The 21,333-nt window shown below is 46.3% G+C and overlaps 1 protein-coding gene across 2 annotated transcripts in view; it reads left to right on the top strand.

Annotated features, from left to right (window-relative positions):
* Window positions 1-2,454: 2,454 nt before the first annotated feature.
* The window catches only part of MYO7A (myosin VIIA), a 299,552-nt gene continuing 280,673 nt past the window's right edge, over window positions 2,455-21,333 (top strand). For both annotated transcript variants that reach the window (XM_082245915.1, XM_082245914.1), the window contains exons 1-3: window positions 2,455-2,874; window positions 6,942-7,055; window positions 10,511-10,663. In XM_082245915.1, the coding sequence (XP_082102041.1) occupies window positions 2,770-2,874; window positions 6,942-7,055; window positions 10,511-10,663 (372 nt within the window). In that variant the 5' untranslated portion in view covers window positions 2,455-2,769. The remainder of the gene's footprint in view (window positions 2,875-6,941; window positions 7,056-10,510; window positions 10,664-21,333) is intronic.

Here is a 21,333-nt window from a genome sequence, read left to right on the forward strand (position 1 = left end):
AAAACAAGATCTCCATCTTCCTGTGACAGAATGGTGGTCTGCCTTCTTTACATAGACAGCCCACTGTTCTGCCTCTCCTCCAGACGCCTGCAGGACCCGCTGATTGGCTCCCACTGCGTGCCCCAGACGCAGAGCAGGAGCCGACGTACAAGTACATTGAGCTCTGATGAAGGGGGAACATCCCGAAACGCGTAAGCGTTTTTTTGGAGGTCTACATCCTTCCACGGCCTGCGGCAGCTGAGGATGCCCAGTGGAGACCCCTGGTGGTCCCTCATTGCTTATTGCCTGTGTTTCATAATCGTTTTGTGAGTATAATGAGTATACATGTCTATTGCAATAAATTGTTTTAAAGATAATGCGCTAGACTGGTGCGCCCTCTGTCCATTTCTCTTTTCCAGCATCTGCTTTGGGTTACCACGACCATTGAGAGTGGCAGCACAGCCTGAATTTACTACAATTTGACCTGAATCGCATTTTCAGGATACCAGCCGCAAGGCCACCCCTCAAGCGCAGGAGTCATTTGCTCTTTGTACAAGTACATTGGTTCACGCAGGAGAGAGACCCTTCCGCAGTACATCTGCATGGGGCGGTCCTCAAATGGTTAACAGAAGTCAATGAAAGTCGTGTTGAAGTCACCCCCAAAGTAGTGCAGAAACCTATTTCTAAGTCGGAGCGACTTGAGTCGCACTGATTAGAATGGTTCCACGTTGCCGTTAATGGAGCGTGACTTGTCATGCAACTTTGAACCCTCAAGTCGCATGGCAAGTCGCGGCAGTGTGAACCAAGGCTTAGATCTACTCACAGCTATGTAATGAAAGGAAATACCTATTTGGCTACAAATTGATTGGCTAGAATAGGTAGGTCTTCATATTACATAATTTTGGTAAATCTGAAGTTGACTGTACAAAGATTGTACGACCAGATTGCAACACGTTTGTTGTTTACGTTAATTTGTTTTTTATTTGTTATTTTTGCTTATATTTGTATATTTTATTTATTTTGTCATTTTTATATATTTTGTTTTTTATGTTATATTTTGTATTATTATTTTTTAACCACTTTACCTCCGCCCACAGTAATATTACTGCGGCAGAGTGGCTCGTTATCGTCTGACGACGTAGTACTACGTCGTCAGACACTCCCCCCTCTCGGCGGCGGTCGGATTTTCCTAAGTGACAGGCAGGGTCAGATTGCAGGGTTCAGCGTAGCTGAACCCTGGATCTGTCCTCGTGTCACATAGTCACCTCCCCCCCCCCACACGTCAGTAAGCACCAGGCATACATTAACCCCTCCCTCTCCAATAAAATTAACCCCTTCCCTGCCAGTGTCATTTTTACAATAACAGTGCATATTTATAGCACTGATTACTGTAGAAATGTCACTGGTACCCCCAAAAGTGTCAAAAATGTCAGTCAAGGGTCCGATCTGTCCGCCGCAATGTCGCAGTCCCGCAAAAAAAATCGCAGATCGCCACCATTACGCGTTAAAAAAAAAAAAACACCAAAAATGACAGAAATCTTTCCCTTAGTTAGTAAACGCAATAACTTTTGCGCAAACCAATCAAAATACGCTTATTGTGATTTTTTTTACCAAACATAGGTAGCGGAAAACAAATTGGCCAAAAATGTTTTAAAAAATTGGTTTTACATCTTTTTTGGGGGGAATTTCATATAAAAAAATGTTAAAAATATTGTTATTTTTTCAAAATAAACGCTCTTTTTTTGTTTATAGCGCAAAAAGTAAAAATCGCACAGGTGATCAAATACCACCAAAAGAAAGCTCTGTTTGTGGGAAAAAAAGGACATAATTTCGTTTGGGTACGGCGTCGCACGACCGCGCAATTGTCAGTTAAAGTCGCACAGTGCCGAATTGCAAAAAGTGGCCTGGACGTAAGACAGCAAAATCCTCCGGTGGTAAAGTGGTTAATTATTGTTAGTTTTGCCCACCTGTTAGCATAACCCACTAGTGTGTATCTCTCATGAAAGATTTCCTTTACCAACAAAAATTAGCTATTCTGCCATCTAAGTATTTGTTTTTACCTAACAATACAAAAGCCTAAGGTAGGGATAAGAGGGACATTTGATGGCTAAGCTGTGTTAACTGCCTTCACATACAGCTATTGGCTTTGCCCTAACGAGTAATTGATTGACATGCGCTGCGGACACAAGTTAATACTCCAAGGAGAGCACACTGCTTAAGAAAGGTGACAAATCAATAAATTATTTAAAATTCAGTTGCTATGGATCTAGGTTATCTGTTTATACTCGGAGGAGCTGCAGATGGGTCTTGGTTTTGGGTTGCCTCAGTGCTCTGTGTCTTGCTGGTCGTTAAGGAATTAAGTTAATGTAAAAGCCATGTGTTACATACCGCCGGACCCATCTGAAGATTAATAAGTACAAAAGGGACTCGAATTCTCTCTCTACGTCTCAGAGTTCACTTAGGAAGCAGCCAAGGAGGACGTCTGACATGAGCTGAGTCTGCAAAAAGAAGACCTGTTTGACATTACTTGTGTACAAGTGGTCGGTGATGTGGCCACATTGGATCGGTACATGGAATCTGGACTCGTGCTCACCACAAACTGCGTTTTTTACTTGTAAAGGATCTTCGGCCTCTTTTTTGACTGGTAACACCTCAACTCCAACATGGAAACGCTTCTTTAGTTGGGCGACTGGTGGTGGAAAAAGTGGGCCATTTTTCTCCTGAGGATGGTGAGGACGTCCTTTGGGCATTTACATTGTGCATTGGAAGGCTGACCGAATTTTCCTTGGAATGTATCGCCGGCGAGGAGTAGAGGATGTCTTGGAGAAAGACCAGGGCAAGTGGGCACTTCTGCGCAACGTTAACCAAGCAGTGAAACCCAGCACCCTACTACCGGTGAGCGGTGTTCTTTGATAACCTTGCCATGGTGACAGAGGTTCTTGTGTCCCTGTTCTGGGGCAGAAGCTTTATAAGGTTAATAAGGTTCAGAAAGCAGAAGCTTTAAAAGGTTCCACTTTGTTCTGAAGATTTTCTGCTATTAACAAGATATCCATTTTGGGTGGATTGGCATTGACCAGGTAGAGTTAGAACATCTGCCAGTGTTTTTATTTTATTTCCTTTCTTTTGTTGTCCATGTCTTATTCAGGGGGATTTACCTTCACTTCCTGCCTGAGAGACACAACAGGAAGTGCAGGGAAATTTCTCCAGAATTAGGGAAATGTCTCTTCAACTGATGTCATCAAGTAGATATCCCCTGGTTTGGTGACTACTTGAAATTTTAAATCTTCCATTATCTTCAGTCCCACTGACAATGGTCACCAGGACAAATACAGTGAATCTGCCCGGGAGGGGGACGCAGAACATAATGTAAAATCTAAAACTTTACGGTTGCCACCAGAACAGGAATAGAGGGAATATCAACCAATTTGTACATTTGTTTCGATAACAGCTGTCTGAGGCAGCCTTTCTCAACCAGGATCCCTCCAGAGGTTGCCGGTTCCCTGAGCAATGAGCTTTTTGTAACTCTCGTGTAAGCTACCACTAAAACCAATTATCTGGCTGAATGAAAAAAACGAAACCATGTATGGCCATGCAATCTGACATGCAATCAGACCTCTAAATACTAGAAGTGTCCATTGGATTCCTAATCTGACTCTAGCCTATGCTGGTTTTTGAGTCCTAAGCATAAAGCGGAGTTCCACCCGTATTTGTGTTTATTAAATGTAGCACTACTCCCTGGGGAGCTGTTTGAAGCGGGTTCCCCTGGGTCACCCATAGCAAAGATTTAGCAATTTTAAAGTACTTTAGGTGTTTGACTCAGTCAAAAAACAGTCAAGGGATTTGGTTTTTGTTGTTTTATTTTAGAACATGGATGGGAGAAGGGATGAGTGGGATACTCCAACTAGATGAACTATGCACAATCTTGGGACCTCTAACTATGCTGAGTGCGGCAAGGCCGCTGCTTCACCTTGCCATTGAGATCAAGTGTCTGATAAGCGAACTGTAAAGTGAATTACTCTTCAGGGCCCCGCTTGGCACCCCCTTTACCCTTACTCTTCAGGGTTCTACTTGGCACCCCCTTTACTCGTGCATACTGTGTGAGCTGATATCCTGTCCTCTGACTTCACTGGAGTGGTCCCCCTTCCTGGGAAGACCCCTTGGCAAACCCCCTGGTACTCATGGACACTGTTTTTCCCAGGTGACTCTGCCTGCAGATCCACCATCAGCTCTCCAGAATCCTTTAGGTCCAGCTCCACACCTGGTTCACCAGGCTGACTGCCTGTGACCACCTTCCTCTGACTGCAGGAGGAGAGACAGCCGTCACCCTTCTCCTGGGACTCTGCTTCCCACCAAAGACCCCTGTCACATGTGCCCACATGTGACTTTTATGGCCAATCCCAGGATGCACTGCAAGGGTGCCCTCCCACTGGGACTGCCACAAAAGCTCGTTTGCCACTGGCTAGGTTTCCTCCACTGTCTAACAGGCTCCCCTATTGGATACAGTGGGAACCAAGTAACTCACATCTGGACACATGCAACAGGCATAACTAACAGTTCAGGCTCCCCTGATAAGCAGATGGAGCATAACAATGCTTTTTTCTAGCCCCTATCTAGGAGGGTGCTACATAAAAGTCAACAGTTACAAAAAGTGTAGCTGCTGACTTTTAATAAACACACACTCACCTGTCCCACGATCCAGCGATGCGGCGGGCGGGAGTCTCGGTTCTCCCCGCGGTGCCAGCATCACTAGCCTGGGCACCCAGCTGTGACAGCTTGCGGTTCACAGCCGGGTGCGCATTGCGCATGCGCGAGTCGCGCTGCGCATCCTGAGTGGTTGGCCAATATTCTAGGACCTGTGACATGTCCCAGAAGATTGCAGGGAGGGGCGGCCCGAGCGGAAGTGTTTGCGGGTACCTGTCAAAGCTAGGTACCCGCTCAAATGTGGCACGTCAGGGGGTCAGGAGGTCTTAAAACGAAAGTTCCACTTTTGGGTGGAACTCCGCTTTAAACTAGCTATAGAATCCCAGACCAGAAAGGACAGGGTTACCTAAAATAACAGGAGCTGTATATAAACTCTGTTGCAATAAACAGGTTTACCCAGTGGCGTAGCATGGGTTGTCAGCGCCTGGGCAAGTAACTTGCTCCAAAATTACTAGAAAAAATGTGGCGTTTATGCAGTGTTTAGGAGCATTTTTAAAAAAGTGATTTAGGAGCGCTAGGCTAGCATTGATAAGGAGTGGTGGCCGTCGACGTCCCTAAAAACTAGCTGGTTGTCAAGGAGCTGGCTAGCCAGCCGGCTGCTGTGTCCTTAACAGTGTATGAGTCATCAGCTGTCAGGGGGGTTCCTTCGAGACTGGTATGGATTTTAAAGGGAAACCCACGCCAAAATGATCATTTCCATCTTATATTACTGTATATAGCTTATCATAGCTCTAAAGCGTCTTTCATTTGTAGGGAGCGGGGGCAAGGAAGCTGAGCTATGACTGAGGGTAAATGAAGTGTGCTGGAGGTGCTGTAACCTGAGGGGTGAGATTGGTGCAGGGGAAGGGGTGAGGTAGGTGGGGACAGGGGTGGGGGGTTTGAGGGGATGCTTGGGCGGGTGACAGGAAGGAAGGTGCTTTAGAGCAGTGATACTCACCCCCCTAACACCCCCTTGATGTAGAGTCCAATCCACTCTGAAATACTCCCTACTACGTTGGCAGCAACCATGTCCTCTGTGTCCTTCTCCTTTGCTGCCACGCCCCCCCATCAGTGGTCATCCCAGATTTCTCCTGCTCTCCCTGGCAAGGTCCCCAATGAAGGAGGATAAGGCATCAAATCGAGGGTGAGGAATGGGGGCCAGCAGTATTGAATAAAGGGTGAGAAGTGTAGGATCACAGTCTCATATAGGGATGAAGAGTTGGAGACAGCAGGATTGGATGGGGGGGTAAGCAGGGGGGGAACGGGTGAGAAGTGGGGACCAACAGCATTGCATGGGGGGGGTTAGATGGGGATTGAGGAGCTGGGGGCAGCAGCTGATGGTGCATCGGATGGGGATTATGGAGAAGGGGCCAACAGTGTTGGATGGTGATGAAAAGTGGGGGCCAGCAGCAATGGACTGGGGGTGAGGAGCAAGGGCCTGCAGGAATGGATTGGGGGTGAGGAGCAAGGGCCTGCAGCAATGGATTGGGGGTGAGGAGCAAGGGCCTGCAGCAATGGATTGGGGGTGAGGAGCAAGGGCCTGCAGCAATGGATTGGGGGTGAGGAGCAGGGGCCTGCAGTGTTGGATACGGGGTGAGGGCCAGGGTACAGCAGCATCGGAAGGGGGGTGTGGAGTAAGGGGCAAACAGTGTTGGATACAGGGTGAAGAGTAGGAGAACAGCAGCATCAGATGGAGTTAGGATCATGGATCAGCAGTGTGGTAAAAAGGTTGGGAAGCTACAATATTTTTTTAAATAATTTTAGGTAATGTTGGAAAAGTTTAGAACCTCTGTGTGTTTTTTTTACTATTCTCAGGTACTCCGCTGGGAGAATATACCTTAGCTCTACTGTCCTGGCAGCAAAGTTGACAATCCTTGTGAGTCAAAGCTAGAGCTCTCCAATCAGCAGGAAGCATAAACTTTGCTAATTGGAGAATTCTAGTTCAGAATCAGCAGGGGGCTTTTGAGACCTCTGCAGAGAGTCTACTGCTTGCACACAGGGATAAAGGGGTTCTTCTTTTCAGCATACTGGCAGGGGACAGAATGTGGCTGCTTTCTAAAGAAATGTAACTTTAATTCTTTGAACGCCTTTTGTTTTTCTTAGTTTTACTTCTTCATTTTGGTTGGCTGATTTCAACAGAGCATTCGAATGGGCTTGAAAACATCATAACTTGATACTTTGGTTTTGGTTTTATATTTACTCCATATTCAACTTGGAGTAAAATATCACAATATTTACAAATCTATGTCAATGCTAATGATATTTTTTTTACTTTCCTACAGGGCGATTATGTCTGGCTGGACCTTAAGACAGGCCGGGAGTTTGATGTACCAGTTGGAGCCGTGGTTAAGCTGTGTGATTCTGGGCAGATCCAAGTCTTGGATGATGAAGGAAATGTAAGTTTATTCATTTAGAACAGTGGTTCCAAAACTGCAGCCTGGGGGGGCGGATGTGGCCCTATGTTTGCTTTTACCAGGTCCTTGAGGCAATATTTCAACCACTGATAGCAATAATGGAGCATAATTCCTCCCAATGACACCAATGATGTGGCACAATTTCTCCCAATGACACCAACACTGGGACACAATTCCTGCCAATGATACCAATGATAGGGCACAATTTCTCCCAATGACACCAACATTGGGTCTAATGACACCAATGGTGGAACACAATTCCTTCCAATGACACCTAAGTTGGAGCACTGCTTTTTCCCACAGATGTCTGGACCTTTTCTACTTCCAATGGCCATATGCCAGCCCTCCTAAAGTCTGAAGGCTAGTAACCTGGCCCTTTTTTTTTTTAGAAAGTTTGGAGACCCCTGATTTAGAATATACCATGTGCAGTTACTCTCTTTGGGTGGTAATTATCATGGGTTTAAACAAAGGAGGACTAATGGAGCTCTTAGTGGAGGAAAAATCTTGTCCAAGGTTTAAATGCCCACCTTTAATGGCTGGTGGCCACCACAAGAACAAGATATTCTGGCCCTCTGATTCCTTTTGTTCCAAATTGTAGTGTAACTGTAGTGTCTGCCTTAATTTTGTTAAGCGCTGCGCAAACTGTTGGCGCTATATAAATCCTGTATAATAATAATAATAATTTTGTGAAGATATGCTCAGTCTGCTTTAGACGATGGATTTAATGATGATTTTCCCTGTAACTCTCTACTAGACCTTTAGGTCATGGCTCGACAAATCCCAGGCGTCAGGTCGCCATGGCAACTAGAAATTGCGTCCTGGCATCTGGACTTTTGTCAGCCTGTTTACTGTTGCAGGGATGCACAGTTTGTCCCCCTGACTCAAGGGACATGCAGTTCCAGACGCTGAGAAGGTAGTTTTTTTTTCTACAATTAGCCCTTCTGCGGGAAAGCAGTAGGGCTCACTTGTCAGGTGGAAGCATTCGAGCGGCTCTGCCGCTGCGCGATTGCTTCCACACACGCTGGTACTCTACCCCCCATGCGGATCCCCCGCTGTGTGCCCTGGGCTCAGTTTAGCCATCTGCGGGATGTGCACAGGCATCTGCACAGGGTAGAGGGATGTGTGTCTCCTCTCCTCCCCATCTTATTCCTGACCCTTATGACGTCACTTCTGGCTCCCACTCTCACATAATTACATAGAAGGTAAGGTTGAATAAAGACAATAGTCCATCCAGTTAAACCTGTGTAGGTGTATGTGTGTCAGTATCGATAATTATTTCCCATATCCTGTATATTGTGTTCTTTAAGATGCACGTCCGAGAGTATTTTAAATATATCAATACTCCCCATTGATACCACCAATTGTGGAACACAGTTCCACATCCTTATTGCCCTGACAATGAAAAACCCCCTGCGCAGCTTAAGGTTAAACAGCTTCTCCTCCAATCTCATTGTGTGGCCCCGTGTCCTCTTACACTCCCTGAGATTGAATAGTTTTTTTTCCTATGCTGGGATCATCATTGAGGTATTTGTAAATCACTATCATGTCCCCTCTCAAGCGACTCTTCTCCAGCGAGAATAAATTTATTTCTTGTAGTTGCTCCTCGTAATTGAGGTCCTCATATCCCCATTTTAATTTGGTTGCCCTTCTTTGGACTTTCCCCCAGCTCCAGCACATCCCTTCTGAGGATTGGTGACCAGAACTGGATGGAATGCTCCAGATGTGGCCTAACCAGAGTTTTAAAAAGTGGCAGGATTATAGTTTTATTATAGTTTTATCTGTGGAGTATATCCCCTTTCTTATGCATGCTAACATTGCTGGCTTTGATAGATACAGCTTGACATTGCATGCTATTGCTCAGTCTACTAGTCCCCCAGATCTTTCTCCATCCTATGTTCTCCCTCTAGTGAGTAGTTTGCGTTTATGTTTTTAGCCCCCAAGTGCATTACCTTACATATCTCCACATTAAACCTCATTTGCCATGTAGTTGCCCACTCCATTATTTTATTCAGATCTTTCTGTTATATTTCTATATCCTGATGTGAAGTTATTGCTCTGCATATTTTTGTGTTGTCCGCAAAAACTGAGATTGAGCTATTTATCCCATCCTCTGTATCACTTATGAACAAATTTAACAGATTTAGTCACAAGATAGAGCCTTGGGGTACCCCACTTCCCACTCCAGACCAGTCTGAATACACGTTATTTATCACTACTCTTTAGAGGCACCCCTGTAATCAGTTTTCTTTTCAAGAACAAACCTTATGGTCCATGCCTGTAGACCTTGGCTTGTAGATTAAGTGTTTATGCGGAACTATATCAAAGATACACCACATCCACAGGCCTCCCCCATATCAAGATGGCAGCTCACTTCCTCATAGAATGTTAACAGATTGGTCTGGCAGGAACGACCCTTCGTAAATCCATGCTGATTCCTGCTAATTATACTGTTTTCATCATTTAAATTCTTCGATATAGTCCCTAATCATTCCCTCCAATAATTTACCTACTATTGATGTTAGGCTGACTGGCCTATAGTTTCTAGGAATATGGGCTGCATACGCATGAAAACTTTGATTGCTATACATGTTACATATTACTGTACACAAGCACAAACTGGCTCCTAACTTTTCTAACTGGCTCCTAGATTCAAAGAAAATGTATTAAGCCATGCCTTAAGTGGATTCATTCTTTTATAGCAACCTGTGAATGGCAGTCTTATTGGTTAGCTGTGTGGGGTGTAAACAACTAATGTTGCAGTGTCAGAGGACACATTGGTGTGTGCCAGAGCAAAGCCAAAAGAGCAGGCTCTTTGACAAACTGTCATTTGAATGAGAAGGAAGGAGTGCCAAAAACTGCAAATCTTGGTGGGAGATTACAATAGTTTATTGAAAGTTTAAGAATGTACAGATTGAGCCAAAGCATTTCGGGGAAACTGGCTCCCACTTCTTCAGGCCTGTTGGTAGGAGCTAACGGAGATGGATGGACTCTGCAGCAGTACCAGAATTCTTTGTGATGGCAAATGCATTTTACAAGCCGGCATTTGCCACCACAAAGAGTTCTGGTACTACCGCAGAGTCCATCCAAGTTCGTTAGCATGTACCAAAACCCCCCCCCCCCCCCCCCGAAAAAGGGGTAGACAGTTTCCAAGAAATGTGTTGGCTCAACCTGTATTCTCATGCTTTCAATAAACGATTGTAATCTCCCACCAAGAGTGGCATTTCTTTGGACACCGGATGCTCCCTCCTTCTCCTTCAAACATTGGTTTTACTGAAGCAACAGCTTCGTCATATCGGTAAGGTGGCAGCTCAAACCTCCTAAGGGAGATCAGTACCACCACTTACCTTTGGAACCACCTAAACTAGTCCAGCGTGGTCTCTAGCTCTAATTAGTAACTTGTCAATTCTAGATATTTATTTGGTTGTTTCCATCTACAGGAGAACTGGATCTCCCCGCAGAACGCATCGCACATTAAACCAATGCACCCAACCTCAATCCATGGAGTGGAAGACATGATCCGTCTGGGGGATCTTAATGAAGCTGGAATCCTCCGTAATTTACTCATTAGATACCGGGAACACCTTATCTATGTGAGTATGAAGGGGCTTTTTTTTGTCATATATTGTATGCCTGACTGTAATGACAGATACAGTCACTCTGGCTTGATATGCTTCCAATGCTGCCTCAATAATTCCTAGTAGGGACAATTTACTCCTGAGCCAGAAAATTTTCTCTCACAATTCACTGCATTATGGTCTTTTGAAATGTTTTATGAAATATTTTTTACATTGAAAAGACTAAACAGGGATGTGTTACAACCTCTGCCAATTTGTTGTTGCTGTCTGTGTCCCCACTGGGGAGATTTCTAATTACTTCCTGTGCCAGTAGCGGGTAGTCTAAAGCTGGCCATAGGCGGATTGAAATTCAGCCAGTTCAGCAGGAATTTGAGGAATTTTGATCCATCTATGGGCTGGCTGGTTGTACTGAAGTCTAAATACATGGGCTGCTAAAAGCGGTAGTAAAGTCATGTGGGAGCCCTTGGGAGCTGCTGGTTACGGGTTCCCCTGGGTTACCATTAGCAACAGCACGACAGTTCAACATAGTCCAGTAGCTTTGGTTTTTGTGTTTTTATTGAGAACTTGGGTAGGAGAAGGGAATGAGTCGGATACTCCAATTTATATAACTATGCATAATCTGCTGGGATGACTGAATATTAGTGAATGCGGCAAGGCCGCTGCTTCACCTTGGCAATAGCGATGAAGTAGTGATAAATGGACCACTTTAGGTAAGCTGTACTGTACTGCAGAACACACTTCAGGGCCCTTCCTGGCACCCTCTTTTGTTCCTATTCTTCAGGGCTTTGTACTTGGCACCCCCTTTACTATCATACTCTCCATGTGAGCTAGCTCCTTAATCCCCTGACTTCTCTGGAGTGGTTCCCCTTTCTGGGCCAGACCCTTTGGCAGGTGCCTCAGTACTCACGGACACTGTTTTTCCTGAGAGACTCTGCCAGCAGCTCCTCCGTCAGCACTCTGGATCCTCTGCAGCTCAGCTCCAAACCTGGTTCACTAGGCCGACTGCCTAAGACCACTTTCCTCTCACTCTGCAGCAGGAGAGACCAGCTGTCTGCCTCCTCCTGGGACTCCAACCAAAGACACCCTGTCACATGCCCCCCCCCCCCCAGCTTTTATGAGCAATCCCAGGATGCATTGCAAGAATGCCCTCCCACTGGGACTCCCACAAAAGCCAATGTGTCACTGGCTGGGTTTCCTCCACTGTCCAACAAGCTCCCTCATTGGATACAGTGGGGACACTCCCTCAGACCCAGTGAATCACACCTGGAGACATGCAACAGGCAACCTAACAGATCAGGCTCCCCTGATAAGCAGAAAGAGCAATTTAGATGCGTTATCCTAGCACCTACCTAGGAGGGTGCTACACATGTATGCAATTTTTACCTACAGGTAAGCTTATAATAAAGCTTACAAGTAGGTAAACTGAATATCTTCTAAATGTGCACCGCTTAGGAGATATTCCAAGGAGCAGCAGACAGTGGCATCAATGGCAAATACGCTCTACAGTTCCTTCAGAGGTCTGCGCCGTAAACAGTGACTCCCGTGCCCATGCGCAGGAATGATGTCATTGCGGATCGGCCACTCTGATGGCTGGGGCTTGCGAACCCGGAAGGAAAACCAGGTGAAGATGGAAGCCCTGTCAGCGATGACAGTTCGCTGCTGGAAGGCTTCCTTCTAAGGTAAGTCTCTCCTAATGTGCTAGTATGCATACTGCAACATTTTTTTCTCTTTTGAGATAGAGGTTTTATATAAATAAATAAAAGCTGATCATTGTAAGCGCCCCTATCAGTGTTGAATGGGTTGTCTCATCTCTGTAACTGATACATCTGCAAGAGATTCTGTTCTTTTGAAAAACAGCAGACTTACTGGCAGGATCACCAGATGAAAATGAAAGAAAGCCTAAAAAAACCGAATGCAGCCATCACATCTAAGAAATGGTAAGCTGCAATATAAATAATGTTTGCTTTTGGGTTTAATACTGCTTTAAGGACATTACATCTCTTAAAGCGGTTGTAAACCTAAAAAAAAAAAAAAAACCTGCAAGACAAAGGCATAATGAGCTAGTATGCATCGCATACTAGCTCATTATGAATTACTTACCTTAGAACGAAGCCCCGACACGTCACTCCCGCGCATGCGCGTGGGAGTCATTTTCCGGCAAGCTCCCGACAAGGGAAGCTGAAAGTCCGCCGGACCTTCAGAGCGCATGCGCCGCGTGAGCGTGCCGGTTTAGGAGATATTAACAGTACCTACAGGTAAGCCTTATTATAGGCTTACCTGTAGTTAAAAGTGGAAAAAAGCGTTATTCTACCGCTTTAAGGTAGGTGAGTATAGCGAACTTTAGTTCTGCTTTAACTAAAGCATTGACAGAGTTTTGGTAATCTGTTTGATAAGTGCAAAAAATGTCTGTTGATCCTGCCAGAAATCTTGCAAGCTGATATCTCCCTGTGCTCTCCACCTGTACTGACTGTTCTCAGCCATCTCTGTGGACTACAGAACACCTCCCTCAAATGTTCAGAAGATGAGGAGCGGGGGGGAGGTGTTCATCAGTACGTTTTGATGTTTAGATTCTTCGCTACCTTAGGTGTGCAGGGAACCTTGCATGTGTAGTGCAACCCCTAAGGAGCCGCAAGTAAACTGAGATGCCCACCCTACACAATTGGGCACACCGAACTTTAACAAGCGCTCAGAGTCAGAGAACAGTCCATGAATTTTGTTTTTGTTATTTATTGAAGGCTAATAACTTGGCTAGGAATGGGAGATTATGGGATGTCTACTTGATTTCAGCAACAAACTTGGCAATAGTGATGGGTCGAACACCCCCCTGTTCAGTTCGCACCAAAACATCTCCAAAAGGGAAAAAGTTCTAGCGAACATGCAAACTCTATTAAAGTCTATGGGACACAAACATGAAAAATCAAAAGTTCTCTTTTTAAAGGCTTACATTGAAGTTATCTCCATAAAAAAGTGTATGGGGGTCCGGGTACTGCCCTGGGGGACATGTATCAATGCAAAAAAAGTTTTTGCAGAAGCAGTGATTTAATAATGCTTAAAGTGAAACAATAAAAATGAAAAATTCCTTTAAATATTGTGCCTGGGGGGCCCACTTACTGTGCCTGTAAAGTGGCACATCCGTACAATGTATGGAGCCTGCTGCAGCAATACTGACATTTCTAATGGAAGAAATTTCATTTAAACTTGCTCATGGCTGTAATGTAATTGTCGGCTCCCGGCAATACAGATAAAAAACATGAAAAAAATGGCTTAGGGTCCCCCCCCCCCCCCAGTCCATACCAGGCCCTTTGGGTCGGTATGGATTTTAAGGGAATCCCCATGCCAACAAGAAATGGCGTGGGGTCCCCCCCAAATTCCATACCAGACCCTTATCCATGCAGCCTGGCAGGCCAGGATAGGGGGGACAAACCATATTGATGGGGACAAGGTCCTCTTTCCGACAACCCTGGGCTGTGGTTGTGGGGGTCTGCAGGTGGGGGGCTTATCTGAATCTGGAAGGGGGCCCCCAGATCCTGCCGCCCCATGTGAATGGGTATCGAGTACATCGTACCCCTACCCATTCATTCAGAGTCAAGAGCGTCATTCACCGAGACGCCTCAGAAGAAGCGGAAGCGTCTTGCATTTTTTTTATTTTTCGGGTGCGGCGAACGTCATAATTGACGATGGATTTACATTGAGGGACACAATTTTTTTCATTTTTGAATAAAGGACTTGTCTTTTTTGTTGCACCCTGCCTTTGGCCAATCGTGGCTCTGACAGGACATTGTGCTGTGATTGGCCGAGGCATACAGGTCAGGTGCATGCTTTGGCCAATCCCAAGCATTTAATGCACTGCAATCGTGCAGTGCATTATGGGGCGCTCATCGGCGGGGCGAACTTGCCGCAGAGCGCCCCGGTTGTTCGTGTGTGGGACTTCACACTCGCCCTCAGCTTATTTCCACTCTCCAAATGGGGGCAGGTGAGTAGAAAGTTTGAGGGCTGGGTATGGTATATGGATACAATTGTTATATTGAGCCAAGCTAGACCAATGTAAGTGTATAAAATATCTACACCTAAAATTCTTCTTTAACCACTTCAGGGGTTTTACCCCCTTAATGAATAGGCCATTTTTTGAGATATGGCACTGCTTTGCTTTAACTGACAATTGCATGGTGATGCAATGCTGTACCCAAATAAAATTTATGTCCTTTTTTCCCAAAATAGAGCTTTCTTCTCGTGGTATTTGATCACGTTTTTTTTTTTTTTTGCGCTATAAACAAAAAAAGAGCGACAGTTAAAAAAAAACAATATTTTTTACTTTCTGCTATAAAACATGTAACGGACCGTTTCAGCAGACAAGGGGTTAAAATCCGTTTAGGCGATATGCCCCTTTCTGAGAGACAGGTACAGCTACTGCAGAACATCAAACTCCCGAACTGGATACAAAATAGCACTCCAACCTGGAACCTCACGAATAGCTGCTAGCAGACGAACAGGAAAAGCATACATCAGCTTACACTCCTAGCAATCAGTCTCCAACAGCATACAGTGAATCCCCCCAAGGACGAGACAAAGCTCCGAGTTGAGGGTAAAACAGGAACAACAACATTTATTGGAAGAACACAGCACACTTTTATACAGAAATTGGAACATTCTTCCCCCAACAACCGCTTTCCCATTGGTCAATTTCACAGTACCTGCAGTTCCCAATAAGGTCCTCTCCAGCCATGCAAATGAGGGCTTGAAAATGAGTCAGCAGTGATTGGTCAGATAGTTTGACCAGAAGGACTGCCATGCAAATGAGGACTTGAAAATGAGTCAACAGGGATTGGTCAGATACAGAACAATGGTTCCCTAACGAGCCCTCAATACACATTACTCTGAGTGTCAATACATCCCTTAGCAGACAACAGGTGAGGTCATTAGCACACCTGACAATAGGTGAATGGAGAGCCACCTCAGACAGTCCGTCTCCTCAGAACTTCCTGTAATGACCATATTAGGAGTTGACTTCCTGTTCAGAGACCTCATGGCAAATGGGAACAAAAATCTTCATATTACAAGGGAGACATTATTCCTGAATATGACTGTCCCATTTGTAGTAGTCCAAACCATATTTTCAGTGTTCACCACCCTCCTGGTCACCCTGCATCCATAACAGATGCAGGGTGACTTAAACATAAGAAAGCCACACAAGGCTGGACATAGTGCCTCCCAACCTCTTTAAAGGAATTTGGGGTCCACAACCCCCATACCCAAAGTGACTCCTGTCACATTTCTCCCCTTTTCCAAGCAGACTAACAGGGTATCTGACCTTCTGCCGGTCAGTGCCCTTGTTAGTCCAGCAGCCCACCCACAAAACAGAAACAGCAGTACAGCCCACCCAAAATAACTGGTTACTACACCTGGGTAGAAGAGAAATTTGTCCATGTCCAGGTGCCTCACCTTGGCTGTGTGGGGGACTGGTAGACTGCCTTGGTGGGTTGCTGAGTGGGCAGAGACCAGCGGTACTCTGCCCTGGTGCCAGCGCTACTACAGAAGTAGCCTGGTTGGAGACGGGTTGTTGGAGGGGGAGACCGACTGTCTCCCCTTTAGATACACCACCATGCTGTTGTGGGGGAAGACCGACTGTCTTCCCTTTGGCTAAACAGCCCTGTTGCTGGGGGTCAGGACCGACTGTCCCTACCCCCTGTGCTGTGAGTGCAGAGACCACGGTCCCATCTGCACTGTTGGGGGGCTTACTGTCTCCCCCTGGTACGTTAAACTGCTGCTGTGGGATGGAGACTGGGCTCCCAATTCCCAATAGCTCAATCTGCCGCTGGGGGACAGGACCAACTGTGTCTGCCCCCTGTAACTCAATCTGCCGCTGAGGGATGGAGACTGCGCTCCCAATTCCCTGGATATCACTCTGCCAATGGGGAGAGGGGGTAACAAGCTCCTCTCCCAAATATACTTCCAGCCCCTGGGGAGGGAGATCGACTGTCTCTGCTCCCAATACAGTGTCCTGTTGCTGTGGGATGGAGACTGGGCTCGCAATTCCCAATGAAATATTCTGCCGCTGTGGGATGGAGACTGGGCTCCCAATTCCCAATAAAATACTCTGCCGCTGTGGGATGGAGACTGGGCTCCCAATTCCCTGCACTTCACTCGACTGCTGTGGGATGGAGACTGGGCTCCCAATTCCCAACAAATCAAACTGTCCATGGGGAGAGGGGGTAACAAGCTCCTCTCCCAAATATACTTCCAGTCTTTGCGGAGGGAGACCGACTGTCTCTCCTCCCAACACAGAGTCCTGCTGCTGGGGAAAGGAGACTGGGCTCTCTATTCCCTGTAGGATACTCTGCCGCTGGGGAATGGAGACGGGGCTCCCAATTCCCTGCTGTATCTCCCGCTGGGGAATGGAGACTGGGCTCCCAATTCCTGGCACATCACACTGCTGTTGGGGAGGGAGGACACTGCTCTCCTCTCCCTGTACTTCACACTGCCTTCCCGGCATATAACTCTGCTGCTGGGGGGCAGGAACAACTACCTCTGTCCCCTGTAACTCAGCCTGCCGCTGGAGAGGGAGGACACTGCTCTCCTCTCCCTGCACTTTACACTGCCGCTGGGGAATGGAGACTGGGCTCCCAATTCCCTGCAGGACCGGTGGAGAGACCTTGGTCCCATCTCCACTGGCCACCTGGGGTTCTTCCCAGTAAAACTGTACCATCTCGTCCCCTCTGAATGAGTCTGGCTCTGGGTCTGTCCTGCTGCTCTCCTGCTGAGCCTTCTCACTGTATTGGAACAGCTGCTGGTAGCCCTGTTCTAGCTCCATCTCCCGGGTCACCAGGTGGACCAGGTCTTGCTCAATTTCGTGAGCGTCGTCCCAGTCATACCTGCTCTCCCTCCACTCCAAGAGATCACTGAACCGGGCTTGTGTAGGGCTCCCAAATTCCAGCTCTGAAAAAGACTCCCATAACAAGCCAGGACCATCAAACTCCTCTCCCTCTGGCTTGTCATGCTCGGCTGTCCAGGGCGGGTACTGTGCAACATACCACCACAGCGCCTGGTAGGCATCCTCCAGCCACATCTCCTGCCATACCCGGAGCTCCAATTCTTTAACCCATTCCTCCCGGGGCTGCTCCCCCAGGAAGGGCATCCGCAGGGCTACTCGCTTCTGAAACCGCTGGTCTTCCTTCGGGAGTCTCTCACCCTGCTGGTACTCCACAATGCCCAGTGCCTGGTACCAGATGCCTTTACGGACTGCATCTCGGTCATCCATGGCACCCTCATCGAACTCCATGCTGGTGCTGTCAGGGTCGCTGTACTGGGACATGCGTTGCCCTCAATTGTAAAATACAGAGCAATGGTGTCTCCTGTAGCTGTCCTTCTGGCTGTAGGAACGATCCCGCCGCTTGCCACCAATTGTAACGGACCGTTTCAGCAGACAAGGGGTTAAAATCCGTTTAGGCGATATGCCCCTTTCTGAGAGACAGGCACAGCTACTGCAGAACATCAAACTCCCTAACTGGATACAAAATAGCACTCCAACCTGGAACCTCACGAATAGCTGCTAGCAGACGAACAGGAAAAGCATACATCAGCTTACACTCCTAGCAATCAGTCTCCAACAGCATACAGTGAATCCCCCCAAGGACGAGACAAACGCTCCGAGTTGAGGGTAAAACAGGAACAACAACATTTATTGGAAGAACACAGCACACTTTTATACAGAAATTGGAACATCCTTCCCCCAACAACCGCTTTCCCATTGGTCAATTTCACAGTACCTGCAGTTCCCAATAAGGTCCTCTCCAGCCATGCAAATGAGGGCTTCAAAATGAGTCAGCAGGGATTGGTCAGATACAGAACAATGGTTCCCTAACGAGCCCTCAATACACATTACTTTGAGTGTCAATACATCCCTTAGCAGACAACAGGTGAGGTCATTAGCACACCTGACAATAGGTGAATGGAGAGCCACCTCAGACAGTCCGTCTCCTCAGAACTTCCTGTAATGACCATATTAGGAGTTGACTTCCTGTTCAGAGACCTCATGGCAAATGGGAACAAAAATCTTCATATTGCAAGGGAGACATTATTCCTGAATATGACTGTCCCATTTGTAGTAGTCCAAACCATATTTTCAGTGTTCACCACCCTCCTGGTCACCCCATAACAGATGCAGGGTGACTTAAACATAAGAAAGCCACACAAGGCTGGACATAGTGCCTCCCAACCTCTTTAAAGGAATTTGGGGTCCACAACCCCCATGCCCAAAGTGACTCCTAAACATCCAAAATTTTTTTTTTTTTTAAATCGAATTTATTTAATAGTTTAGGTCAATTTGTATTCTGCTGCATAGTTTTGGTGAAGAAAAAATTCTCTGCTAAATGTAGCACTACTCCCATGGGAGCTGCTGGATACGGATTCCCCTGGGTTACCCATAGCAACAACTTAGCAATTCTAAGTACTTTAAGTGTTTGACTCAGTCAGAGAACAGTCCAGGGGATTTGGTTTTTGTAGTTTTTATTGAGAACTGGGATAGGAGAAAGGATGAGTGGGATACTCCAACTGGATGAACTATGCACAATTTCAGGACTTCTAACTGTAGTTGAATGCGGCAAGGCTGCTGCTTCACCTTGCCACTGTAGTGAAGTAGTTACTAAGCAAACTGTATAATGAATCACTCTTCAGGGCCCCGCTTGGCATCCCCTTTACCCCTACCCTTCAGGGTTCTACTTGGCACCCCCTTTATTCTGGCATTTTCAGTGAGCTGACTTTCTATCCTCTGACTTCACTGGAGAGGTCCCCCTTCCTGGGCAGACCCCTTAGCAAGCCCTCTGGTACTCACGGACACTGTTTTTCCAAGAAGACTCTGCCAGCAGCTCTGCAGGATCCTCTGCAGCTCAGCTCCACACCTGGCTCACCAGGCTGACTGCCTGTGACCACCTTTCTCACACAGCAGGAGGAGAGACAGCCGTCACCCTCCTCCTGGGACTCTGCTTCCCGCCAAAGATGCCCTGTCACATGTGACCTCAGCTTTTATGGCCAATCTCAGGATGCACTGCCCTGGGACTGCCACAAAACCACGTGTGTCACTGGCTGGGTTTCTTCCACTGTCCAACAGGTCCCGCTATTAGCCCATTAGATACAAAGGGGACACTCACACCTGGACACATGTATCAGGCATGACTAACAGATCAGGCTCCCCTGGTAAGCAGATGGAACATAACAATGATTTTATCCTAGCACCTATCTAGGAGGGTGCTACATAAAAATATATATAATGTTTTGGGGGTTGTAAGTAATTTTCTAGCAAAAAAAAAACTGATTTTACCTTGTAAGCAACAAATCTCAGAAATAGGCCTGGTCATGAAGTGGTTAAGCATTGCTTAATTCGCTTCTCTCATTTTTAAAAAAAAGTGTTTTTTTGCTTTGATACATGTCCCCCCCATGGCTGTGCCCAGCCCCCACGACATTTGTTTGACAATTCATTGCATATTAGAAAATGGCCAGAACTTTTTTTAACCACTTAAGCCCCGGAGGATTTGGCTGCTCAAAGACCAGGGCCTATTTTGCGATTCAGCACTGCGTGATTTAATGGACAATTGCGCGGTCGTGCGATGCTGTTCCCAAATAACATTGACGTCCTTTTTTTCCCACAAACAGAGCTTTCTTTTGGTGGTATTCGATCACCTGTGCGATTTTTACTTTTTGCGCTATAAACAAAAAAAGAGCGACAATTTTGAAAAAATAACAATATTTATATTTTTATAGTTTTTATATGAAATTCCCCCCCAAAAAATGTAAAAATCAAAAAAATTTTAACATTTTAGGCCAATTTGTTTTCTGCTACATATTTTTCGTGAAAAAAATCTCAATAAGCTTTTCGCAAAAGTTATCATGTCTACAAACTAGATTTATGTCATTTTTATTGTTTTTTTTTTAACTAGTAATGGTGGCGATCTGCGATTTTTTTTTTTTTTTTTGCGGGACTGCGACTTTGCGGCGGACAGATCGGACCCTTGACTGACATTTTTGACACTTTTGGGAGTACCAGTGACATTACTACAGTAATCAGTGCTATACATATGCACTGTTACTATAAAAATGACACTGGTAAGGAAGGGGTTAACTTTATTAGAGAGCAAGGGGTTAAGTGTGTCCCTAGGGGCGTGATTCTAACTGTAAAGGGGCGTGGCTTTTGATGTAACCACAGAGACATACGATCCTACATAGCAGGATCATATAGTCTCTGTAGTTACATCAGGGAGAATGACAGGCGGCTTTGTTTACATCAGCCGTCTGCCTTTCTACCTCTCCAGCGGGAGATCGCGAGTGACCGGCGGACATCGGAGCCGCTGGTCACTCGCGCGGGGATGCCTGTGAACGAGCGGGGGCGGAAGCGCTCCTCTGGCGGCGCGCACTTACCCCCTATTGGCTCGTGGGCGAGTGACGTACCCATACGTCACTTTGCCTGCACGGGGCTGACCGCCGCAGTATATGTACTTGCGGCAGTCGGCAAGTGGTTAACATTCGGTTCTCATTGACTTCAATGGGGTTCGTATATGGCACTGGTTAGGTTTACCAAACCCTACTTGAACCGAATCCAGGTGTGTTTGGCTCACCAATACTCCCTAGGGAAATTCACCTATGTTCTGCAATGTATATTTATATGTTGGGTTAGAAAAAAGGGCCACTTATTTTTA

Source organism: Pelophylax lessonae (assembly GCF_965119305.1).
Source record: "Pelophylax lessonae genome assembly, chromosome: 2".
Taxonomy (NCBI): domain Eukaryota; kingdom Metazoa; phylum Chordata; class Amphibia; order Anura; family Ranidae; genus Pelophylax; species Pelophylax lessonae.